At 36.6% G+C, this 12077-nt stretch overlaps 1 protein-coding gene across 1 annotated transcript in view; it reads left to right on the top strand.

Annotated features, from left to right (window-relative positions):
- The window catches only part of ube2h (ubiquitin-conjugating enzyme E2H (UBC8 homolog, yeast)), a 33426-nt gene extending 21675 nt beyond the window's left edge, over positions 1-11751 (top strand). Inside the window, exons 3-7 of the mRNA XM_072455208.1 lie at positions 1592-1666; positions 1746-1785; positions 3208-3260; positions 4559-4687; positions 5064-11751. Of these exons, the coding sequence (XP_072311309.1) occupies positions 1592-1666; positions 1746-1785; positions 3208-3260; positions 4559-4687; positions 5064-5188 (422 nt within the window). The 3' untranslated portion in view covers positions 5189-11751. The remainder of the gene's footprint in view (positions 1-1591; positions 1667-1745; positions 1786-3207; positions 3261-4558; positions 4688-5063) is intronic.
- Positions 11752-12077: the final 326 nt, after the last annotated feature.

Raw genomic sequence — 12077 nt, 5'->3', positions numbered from 1 at the left:
TACCTCACTCAAATCCAGATATTGAATCATGGAGCAATTTAGTTCATTAGTAGGTGTGACAAAAAGTGAAAAGGCAGATTAACACTTCTAAAACTCCAGCTAAGTCTGTTCTTTTCTGCTGTCTATAAGTCTTTATAATCCTAATGAAGTAATACGGTGCTTAATCAATTTGGGGCGACTAAAATGCCATCGGCCGAATGATTGACTTAACCACAGCCCTTCAGAGTGCTATTTCTACTTCAGTAAAACTTGATGTAGTAGCATTTACAAGTGCTACTACATCAAACCCGGGGCTCGCCTGGACATATCGGACTGTAGCTGTGCTTAAGTGACAGTGTTGTCCTGAGGCGAGAGTGGCGAGACCGCAGAGGAATCCCAAGCATCATCAAGCCATGGAGTAGAAACAGCCTCACCACAGGAGGAAGAAATGAATACCAAGAGCAGGCCCGAGGCACGAGGAGTGGACCAGAAGAGCTGGAAATGCACTCAGCGTCTGCATCGGCATTCACACCAAAACTCATGAAAATGCAATGTGGGCTAGGCAAGGCAAGCCAGTTTTATTTATAAAGCGCGTTTCATACAGAGCTATTCATTATGCTTCACAATAGATGGATTTCAAAGACGATGTAAGATACAAAATGGCAAGAGAAGGAATAAAAGATGGAGAATGATGTCATGTTTTTCCATTTAGTTATCCAGGTTGACTTTTTAGCGATATTTGCACTAAATGTATACGTTGTTTTGGAACATGGGTAACGATTAAACGTAGGTGGGGGAAATTGTACAGCATCAAATCATAATTTAATACAACTCCTATGTCGAAATCATCTCAGGGTCAGACTCAGAACATGATCGGTCTGGGCATGATGATAGCATGAGCATGGATATTGATCACTTTGCAACTCGGCTGCTCCAGTATTTTTTTTAGCATTAGCCCGCAAAAAACACTTATGAATAATCAACAGCATTGAGGTCAAAGCCTTGTTAAAAGTCTCTGCTTGTGTAAACCTTTTTGATGTTTATTTTAGATAATTGGCGTGTAAAACTGGCATCTAAGCTAAATTCACACTCACATTTCATTCTGATCCGTTGCTTTAAAATAGTGTTATTGTAATATACAGTTTTTTATTGTTGTTTGGATCCAAAGCTGATGTTCACGTTCTAAAATTTGATGATGTTATAATCTCAGACAGGCTTGCGAGATTTCCATGCGGGATTTATTGTTTTTGAAAGAAATATCCAAACAGAAAATCCACAAATATTAAACCTTATCTGTTACCAATCGTTTTATTCATCTGACATCTTAAAGTCCTTTCAACTGACAATATTCATGTCTTTGGAGTTGAATAATGGGACCATTTTCTGAGGATATGCTGACACAACTGTAATATTATATGTCAGAGTTTTAGTTTCACGTGGATAGGCTTAGTAATTATAGAACTATGAGCCATAAATCTGACAGTTAAACAGGAAATTCTACCAGAGTTTTAAATTTAAGGGATTCTTGAATGTTGTGATGTCATGTGGGCGTTGTCATTCCGTTGAGTAAAGTTTTTCCTCACAGTTCTGACCCTCTTCTTGTGTTGAACAGCGCCGTACGAGGGCGGCGTGTGGAAGGTGCGAGTAGATCTTCCTGATAAATATCCCTTCAAATCACCGTCAATAGGTAACTCATTTCTGTGACTGGGGACAATGTTGTAACGTCAAATCTAAATGCCATTTCTGCCTATGTTCTTTGTTTTTAGGATTCATGAACAAGATTTTTCATCCCAACATCGATGAAGCGTAAGTTTAAAACAAACCTGGGCTTTCATAATAACGAGGAGCAGCTTGAGTTCACTTTTGAGTTCCTTCAAACTCTATCTCAAATAAAAGTTGACACCTGCTTTGTTTCTGATACTTTAATATGTTTAAAAGTTTAGCATAAGATATTTTGGTTGTATTGGTCCCCAAGGCCTTGTTCACAGGGAGTGGTGCTCAGGATAATCCCAAACATATTCAATCTGAAGCGCCTGTCATCCACGTTTCAGGGCTCTTAAAACTATTTGAAACCATGTTCCAGAGTTTAAAGATCTCAATACACAATTTAGCCGTCTCTACAACATCTACAGCTTTTTAGATGATGACATCACAGCCCCAGGATTGCATTTATTCATCAATGACTGACCTTTTATATGATGTTTAGTGCATAATCTTCAGTAAATTTCTGTTTACTTGACTTTACTGCCCGCTCCATGTCATCTCTTCTAGTTTAGCCATTTTCCTATAGCCGCTTTAGCCTTAATGTCATGGTTTCTCTCTGTAGAAGTTTGTCTCCTCACCAAACATTTTAGATGTTGCAGCATCAGCTAAAAAACTGAGGGAACTACATAAACCATGATCCTTTGCTGCATTTCACTGCAGACAACAGGAAGACATGAATGTCATTCAACGCTTTCATATTTGAAGTCTTTGAAATCATCATCAATCATTGTTCATACCAAAGGCTTGTCAAGAAAAGAAAAAGCTGACAATGTAGTGTCTACTGTGTGTCTTGGTGAAGTGGTGAATGTTGTAAGCCAGAATTGTTTTAACCAGATTGTCAAGCACAAATAGTAACTGCAACAACTCTAGGTAGCAAGTTATGGATTGGAATGACAAATATATCAATCATACATTATGAAATCAATTATTAGATATGTTACAGTCCTTTTTACTTACATTTAAAGGTGCACATTGTAAAATCTAGAGCAGGATCCACCGTCTGTTTGTCTCCATATTTCACCATGGAGACATGCAGGTGACGCAACCAGTTCAGATCTGTGGAAATGATCCTGCTCACCGTAAGAATGCAGGGTTTTTTTGGTTTTGTTTTTTGTTTTTTACAGCTTTTGGCCTTTTAATTTAATAAATACAATTGGGTACTTGACCTTTAAATATCTTTGTTTTTCTTCCTCAAAGATTAAACTTTATTATATTCGTTAACATTGCACATTTTTGTGTTAGAATATCTCTAATTAAAAGAGTTTCTCCCAAAATGATTGAATTGGTGTGAAAAACCTTCCTTGTGCTACAAAGTCACAGCACAGGACAGAAAACACAGCTGTTGCACCCTCAAATGTCAAGTACCCATTTACAGAAAGGTTACATAGTGCACTGTTAAATACTTTTATGAGTCTTAAAACTAAAGTTTCCCGTTAATGATTTTTCCTCCTCGTGTAATTCCAGATCAGGGACCGTGTGCTTAGATGTCATCAACCAGACGTGGACAGCCCTCTACGGTGAGAGCCTGCCTCGTTTTTGTTTGCTCTTAACTGTTCAACGCAGTCACATGTCTTTTTAATTGGAATGGTCTCAATTAGAAAATAAAAATATTCTATATAAAAGTCAGGCCAGAAGATTGAATGTCTTATGCAGAGAAATAAGTATCTGTGTGCCTATTCTCCACATGGTTTTATTTATACCCTGCTAAACTGTAAAGTTTAAGACCTCGTCAAACATGTTCTTAAATATGTGCTATTGTTCTATCAAATTACATATTCATATTTCATAGTTCCCTCAAATGTTAAAGGTCTTGTGTCTGTCAAAAAATGCTCGGTGAGTCAAACTTTGAATTTAAAAAAGATTAGTTTGTCAGAAAAACTTGCTGATCCTTCTTCCCTTTAGTAATTCCGAGCTTGTGTCGCTGTGAGACGCATCTAAAGCAAGAACACTACTACTTTTGGTTTAGCCTCAGCTTTTTATGCATTTATTCAACTTCTCTGCATCTCTACACTACGTTTGAACGTCTCTTTGTGTAATGAAATGCATTGGGTTTGGATGATTATCCATTTGATCACAATTTATATAAAAGTGGCGTCTATAGAAGTAACAAAGTCATCTGCTTCTTCTGAGGGGGGCTGTAAGTGGGGGGAAAGGGTTCTATATGAGAATAGAGCTGTATTGTAGAGAAAAGGTTTTTAATCTATATACACCCCACATATAATCATTTGTACAAATTGGCATTTGTAACCTTCTTTCTCACGGTTGAGAAAAAATCATCTGACTTTCTGTAAACTGTTTCACGTGGTAGACCCATTATTTAGAGATCTTAACCATGAACCGGGACAATATGCATTTGTCATATTCGGACCTGCCCTCCCGCTAACCTAACCGGGAAGTGTACTATGTTGTCATGTGAAGCCAACCTTTTGACCCTAATCTTCTTAGTGATGGCAGAGGTGCCCATTAATGAGCTCATACTCAGCCCCAAGGTCGGAACGCAATCACAGGCTCGCCACAGCAACAGGTGTCGCTTACCTCGCTTACCACCAAGCAGGTTCTGGTGTTGGTTCTGGGCTGCTAGCCATTTCAGAACTGGTTCTACCGTTGTCCACTCACAAAATGCTGGCTCCTGGTTCCAAAAAAACTGGCTCTAACTCGGCACTAGTTTTTTTTTAAACTATAAACATCTATATCTTCAAAACAACATTCACACACTTATCTGAACTTGTATATATTCCCCACCTCTTCTCTCGTGCATACTTTATTACTTTATTACATAGGATTCTAACGTGTCCATGTCCTGTCGTCTGTGCAGATCTGACCAACATCTTTGAGTCGTTCTTGCCCCAGCTGTTGGCGTACCCAAACCCCATCGACCCGCTCAACGGAGACGCCGCCGCCATGTACCTGCACAAGCCAGAGGAGTACAAGCAGAAAATCAAAGGTGCATCAATCACACAACTAATCCAAAATCCAAAAGGCAACCGCTGCAAAATACACACACGCGGTTGAAGAATAAAGTATTTTCAACAAAACAAGTGCCTTTATAATTAGAGTTTTAGTCATCCCTGGGTCGATTAACCTAAAATTAAAAAGTGACAGAAAGATAAACCCCACTTCTGTTAGAATAGCTACAATAAGTTTGCTGTTCACTTCCTCCGTCTGCGAAAGAATGGCAGGCTTAACCCTTTCCTAGCGCACCAAAACGATAACTCGGGGAGAATCGAGCGCACACATACGTCTGGACACAGCCCCCATATGTCAAGTACCCAAAGATTCTTGCCACTAACCCACCCCTGTCTCTTTTCTCCTCTCCCCAGAATACATCCAGAAATATGCAACGGAGGAGGCCCTGAAGGAGCAGGAGGAGGGGGCAGGCGACTCCTCGTCCGAAAGCTCCATGTCGGATTTCTCAGAAGACGAGGCCCAGGACATGGAGTTGTAGTGATCACCTTAAACCCCACAGAGACTATATTTGATTTCCTAACCACGAAAAAGCAGACTTATAATATTCATATTTAAACAAGTTGATTTTTTTATTATTATTATTATTATTATTATTATTATTACTAAACAAGGATTTTTATGGATATCTAGCCTTCTGGTGTGTTTGAGAGACACCCCCTTTGCCCTCTTCTGTAGCTGTTTTTATTTTATTCCTTTTATTCAAATGCTTTTCACAATCTCTGCGTTTTTAAGGTGTGCCGCAGTGTTAGCCAGAGGAGCACCCACTCGTCGTCACCATCGCTGGGATTTATGGCAGGTTTTTACTAATTAAAAAAATGTCCAACTCGACCTGAAATCTAGTCTTCAGTCTCTTCAGTTTGTAGCTCACGGTTTTGACGAATTTGTGCAATTATTTTCCCAAATGCCCTTTAAATTAATCCTAAAACCAAATCAATCAAGGCTGTTTTTTGTGTTTGTTTTCAGAGCATTTTTTGTCTGCTCAAGTTTTTGTTACTCCTGTTTACGTTTAACACCAGAATTGTACAAATAAGTAACATTGCTCAATATTACTAGGTTAAGTAATGATCATAATTTTTTACTATTTCAATTGCACTAAACCTTCTCTGGCTTATCTTAAATTACACAACATCAAGTGTCTGTTACAAGCTTGTTTGGCTTATTCAGATCTGTTTTTGTCACAGTGGTGAACTCCAGGGGCACGCTTGTTGTGGCAGATGTGTTTTTGTCACCCGCTTGTGGTAGAAGGAGATGCAACAGTTTATTTAACTCACTTATCTCTTGACTTGACTTGAACTAGGGATGCACCGATCCATTTCTTTTAGGTCTGATACGATACTTGAGTATCTAAAGATAGAGGCCCGGTAATGACCCTTACTTACCTTCAAAACTCTATATTTGTTGACCCATTACAGCTAACATTGCTATTGCTATCCGAGGTTTCCGGGGTTTTTTATGCATTGTGGTCAAACATATGTGCACATCGTGAGACACTTGACAGCTCACTTCTACATGAGGAATGGCATGACTGTAGATTCACAGAGATTTAATGCAGCTGCTTTAAGCTAGCGCTAGCGTCTGTTGCGTGATAACCTCGTATATATGCATAGATTTCAAATAAATTCAGTAAATTCAGCTCGGATCAGTATCAGAAGATCTGGAATCAATATTGAATCCAGTAAATGTTCCAGTATTGACGCTAGTATCGGTGCATCCCTATTTAAAAGTTACTGGGGTCAATCAAAATACATGTTTGGAGACATTTGCAATGTTGCAAAGTGAATCAATGTTGAATGTTGTAAGAACTAAGTCTTTTAATGATGGAGGGAAAACTAGATTCAATCTGAATTGTGCTGAAGTTATTGCTTTTAAACTTGTACGATTCGATTTTGTCCTGCTTTAGGGTTGGTTTGGTCTAGTTATCTTTAATAGTAACTAAAAGCAGATACAGTGGGTCGAGGTCTAGAACTAGACCTACACCAGGTCTGAACCTGGTCTAAACCAGACTTACAATTTTAGCAAACTTGAACCAAAAATAGAACCAGAACTTTAATTCAAAATTAAAATGTTAGTTAATTAAAAAGTTTAAATCAGGATTAAAACATGGCTTAACCAAGATTAAATCAGTAAAGTCGGAATCTACCTGGACTTTATCAAGTCCTGGTCACCAAAACCAGAAACGAAGCAGGTCTCGACTGTAACACATACGTGAAGCAGCTTAAAAGCAAAACTGTCTCTTGTTTTATTTCAGTAGAATTCCCTCCTCAGGGGGGCGCCGTAGTAAACCCACAGCCATATTGTTACATTGCACCGGTGGGAAAGGCGAGCAGTGAGCTGAGCAGTACATGCTATTTTTCTACTACTTATTTCTAGTACCTTTAGCTTAGTGTAAATACATCTTCCTTGTACAGTGGTTAAAAAGACGGCTTCAACTCTTAATTAACTTCATTGGTTAAGATTTTTCAATATTTAATTTCAAGGCAAAATTATGTGGACAGGATAGTTTTTTCACATAATTGTATTTTAAAACACGAAACAGAATTGGTAAACAATATATATAGTCAGTAAATAAATTCAACCTTTACCAGCACAGATCATTGTTTTTGCAGTGAAATGCTCGCACAGAAACGCTTTTATTTCTTTTGCCTGGTTTGTAAGATTCTACCTAAACAACCCTGAAATGTATTTATTTAGATTTTTAGTAAATACTGGTATATTCTCTTTTTTTCTTCTTTGGGTGGCATTCTGGTCATGGAACCCGGTCTCATTTTCTGTGCCTCATCACCCAAACAAAGTCAACATCATTTTACTCCATTTCTCCTCATTTTCATTGTCAACAGTGAGAAAACCACATGGCGTGTTTGTTTTCAGTGTATAATATGAGCTGCTCTTGGTCACAGAGGTGGGTGGAGTAAATACATGCACGGTGGAAACGGTACTTCAAATTTGTGTAAAAGTAAAGTTAAATGACTAATTTGACTTGCGTTAAAGTAAAAAGTACATATAAAATCATTACTCAAATTCCTAGTTACTTTTTTACTCAATTTTAGTAGCAACTTCAATAGTTTAAACTGAATTGAGTTATTTAAAGTTGTTTTGTGAGTTTGAGACAGAATTAATTGAAATGTAGGTGCATAACATTAGACATTTCAATTCATTCTTATGCCATTTTAATTTGAATGAAAATATATTGTATTGGGATAATTGAGACTTGGTCTAGACTTCAGCCCCAACAAAAAATGAAATGGAACTAATTACAATTACAAGGCTAGATTTGACTCCATTACACACATTGAAAAAGAAACTACTCGAAAAAGTACAATTACCCAAAAATTCTATTCAATTACAGTAACATTTGTAATTACTTTCCACCCATGCAAAAAAACTGAAGAAAAAAGTTTCTTAGATTTTAACAAAGTACTCTATATAATTTTTTGGTATAAAATAATTAAACATTTTACTAATATCAAAATATAACTTAAACAAAATAATTATGACCTACAAAAATCCACCCACCTCTGTATATTAGTATCATTACTTATTCAGTCCAATTTAGTATTTTTGAATGCAGATTTATTTTTTACTTTATTTAAATCACCACTTTGGTTGTAGCATTGATTTGCATAATGAGTACTAAACTAAATAAACGGCTGTACAGTTTGACAGAGAGAGTAGAGCTAGTTTTGTATCCGCTTTATCCCTCACGCTGCAGATAGTCTAAACTAGTCTAAATGACCCGAACTCTGCACTTATCCTTAAAGGTGCCACATGTACCGTTTCTGTTGGACCATCTGCAACTTTGCTTTGCCTGGATTGTTCCACAGTATGGCATTAAGTATAAGCGTGCAGTTAGAATGCATGTTTTTCTGTGTATTTTGAGCAATAAAACACATGTAATTTTGTCATTTCAAGATGGATGCATTGAATCCCAAACTGTAGAACATTCCAGGCAGAGCAACAACCTCTCTGTATACTCTCCACCAGAAAATGTTACATAGTTCACTTTTAATTTAAGTATTTTTATTTGGTTTATACATGATAAAATGCAAGTCTCTAATATTTCACCTGTTTCAATATATGTCTGCCTTTTTCAAGCTAAATTGTTTGCCAATGAGGTAAATTTTTTTGAAACAAGTTAAATCAGGCATGTCCAAACTACGGCCCAGGGGCCAAATGCGGCCCTCAGACCTATTTTTGTTGGCCATCCGGCGTCCTGCCAAGTTGGTCCAAACAACAAAAAGTAGTACTTTTTACAGTAAAATTGGAAACATTCAAGCATTTTGATGTTATACCAAGGTAATATTAGTGTTCTAAGTCTTACTAAAAGTGTGGATTTATCAATCGACAAATTTGACATTGTCGGGTTGTTTGTGGCCGTCTGCCCCGTATAAGTTTCAAAATGCGGCCCTTGGTTCAAAACAGTTTGGTCACCCCTGAGTTAAATCATCCAGGTTAAAAACGATCAATCAAAACTCAAATACTTAAACTCAGATATTTTGTATTCAAGTCAGTTTAACGCAATTTCATTTTTTGTACGAGGTTTGTTTTACGATTGTTGAAATGCATTTTTTTAACTTTGACAACACTATTTTAAAGGCAAACCACAACATTAAATTTGAACCTAAAAACAGACTATTTTTATTTGGCTGAAGAGGTTGGGCATTTCTCGGCTATTTCGTAATAATTTCTCCCATTTTAAATTTTTTTTGTGGTGATTTGTTTGAACTTATCTTTATCCACATATATTTTAATTTTTTAAATCTTATTATTTACCATTGTATTGAGCCAAGGCGTTACCCTGACACAAACTTGAAACATTGAGAATACTTAAAATGTTTGTCTTTACATAGCAGTATTTTAGCTAATTGTGTTAACGTTACAATAAATCCTAAATCTCCCCATGTTATAATAAAAAAGTATATTTTTTAAAGCCTAAATTAAAGTTTTGTCCTCAGCGTTGTAGGCAATACTTTCAAGATATATGTGCTGCTTTGGCCTAGTGTTTCTTTACTGGTGATTTTATTTCATTTTGTTGTTTATTTCACTCTCAAATCTTTCCAGAAAATGTTGCCTTTTATTTCAGGTCAGAATTTGTTTTTTTCTTTAAGAACTCAGTGAATGATTGTTTCTCATCGCAGCTTGATTTACTAAATTATTTGATAATTGACTATGTTTTATTTGTATATAAAATTATTTGTTTCAATCTGTTGTCTTGTCCGACCACAGGTTCTAATTCAATTTTAAAAATCTTCGACCTGCCTGGGACGGACAAAGCCTCGCACTGCAAAAGACAAACATCTACATTAGTTAAAATGACTTAGCTCAGAACATCATCATGGCCGTGTTTTTTTAACTGGCTTATCTACTTTGTCAAAACTACAATTATTTTATTATTTTATATTTTTCTGTTATTTCTTTAAAGCTGAGGGTTCGCTGCAAGATACTGATCGTTGTGGCTCAAAAATGTGGGTTGTTGGTCACAATTTGACAGGGACAAAGAATAAACTTTGTTGTTTATAATGATCACTTACGAACATGTGACCAACAGTGAAGTAACAGCACAAGAACTCGTTTCTTTCATTTACCAATGTTTCCAAGAGCATAAATGCCGCTAGTAGCATGTAGCATTGGGCTTAGCTAAAACTTGCCTGTCCCCAGTTTATCATTGTACTTCCTGGTTGGACATAGGCAGCAAATATGAAATATGTAAGGGTAATTCCACCGCTGATACCTAGCAACCAAACTAAACAAGGGCCAAAATCCATACAAATCACACAATAGTTATGATTTGACAAAACAATTATACCATAGAACACCTTTTATATTGTTAAATAATCATTTAAACTGTCTGAAAAGTGTAAATTGACTGTGTTTTCAATGGCACGGTGCACATTGATGACATCACAGAGGGATTTTAGAACTCAATACTACTTAAAACTTTTATTTTTCAAAACTGTAACTTAATGGATTTAAAACTATGATCAATATTTACCACAAGATCCAACTAAACTAAGTCATAAGTAGAACAGGAGAAACTCTTACATAGACGTAAAGTACATCTTTTTTCCTGATGATTTTAAATGGGAAAGTTACAAATTGAAAATCATACAACAATCTTGGCACAGCTAGATAATTAATCGTAAATCTACAAAAGTTTGACAAATATTCTGAATTCAAATCAGTTTAACTCATGTATATGTTATTACATTTTTTGCAGCACTCTTAAAACTACTGCGGTGAAATCTGCCATTCAGAGCCATAGCGCCCTCTGTAGGTGAACGCGCACAGCCCCTCCACACACACTGGATGTAACAGAACAGGTCATCCCCTCTCTCTTGCACAAAAACATATTTCTGTCACTTCCACCTGTGGACGTCTTCTAGCACTTGCATGCTTTGGAGTGAGGATGTATCGGTGCACACTTCCACCCCACATTTAGCGCCCCCTGCTGGCTCCTGGGTTGCATTTACTTGGTGTTTAAAATTGAGGTGGAGGACAGTTCAGTATTCTACTGTGGAGTCTGCTGCTAAAGTTTAGAATGTGATTGTTTTGACTTGGTTTATGGTTCATATTGATCATTAATGGGACTATCACGTGGGGCACAAAAAATATGTTTTTAATCATGATTCAATAAGTGGTATAACTCAAACACTATTGTAACAGGCTGATTCAGATTTCACTTTCATCGTTTGTAAATTTGAGCGTTGCCCTCCATCTATAATTTTGACATTCATTTTGCAGAATGTGAACACAGCCATTTCAGCATGGGCACTAGTGCAGATTTTGGTAATAGACTTCTGTAATTTAGTACTTTGGTGTGTGAAACCGACCCCCGGGTTACAAAGTATTTATTTTCTGATTGAAAAAGTCCATCCTTTCTGGTCTTATTTTGATCACCCCTTGGATTTTTTTCTTTGCATTGTGAAGTGGGCATGCTTGTCACACAGACAAATGCTCTCTATTAATAGGCTTATAACCTCATAAATAGTTGTGTATAAAATAAACTGTTATAACTTCTTTTTTTAATAAAATATTCAACATGTATGCAGTGTTTTGGGTGACTTTTATCTCATGTTTCAATCAGGAACAGAAGGCTATTACTACAGTAGTCTTCCACCTTGACAAAGACAATTGTGTGTATGGGTGGGTATGACAAAAATACCCTTTCTATTCTGTTGTAGAAAATTATTATCAACGCATATTCAGAATCAGAAAGGGTTTATTGCCATTGTCAATGAACAGAATTCACAGGAACTTGTCTTGGTGATTCGGTGCAACATAAAACAATGAACAATGAATTGAAGTCAAAAAGAGAAACAATTTAAATCTGCCATGGGATAAAAAATAACAAGCTATAAGATAAAAAAAAT

Source organism: Eucyclogobius newberryi, unplaced genomic scaffold, assembly GCF_026437365.1.
Source record: "Eucyclogobius newberryi isolate DKJ021-1_F unplaced genomic scaffold, fEucNew1.0.hap1 SCAF_2, whole genome shotgun sequence".
In the NCBI taxonomy this organism is placed as follows: Eukaryota; Metazoa; Chordata; class Actinopteri; order Gobiiformes; family Gobiidae; genus Eucyclogobius; species Eucyclogobius newberryi.
This window is presented reverse-complemented; position numbering and strand designations above follow the sequence as displayed.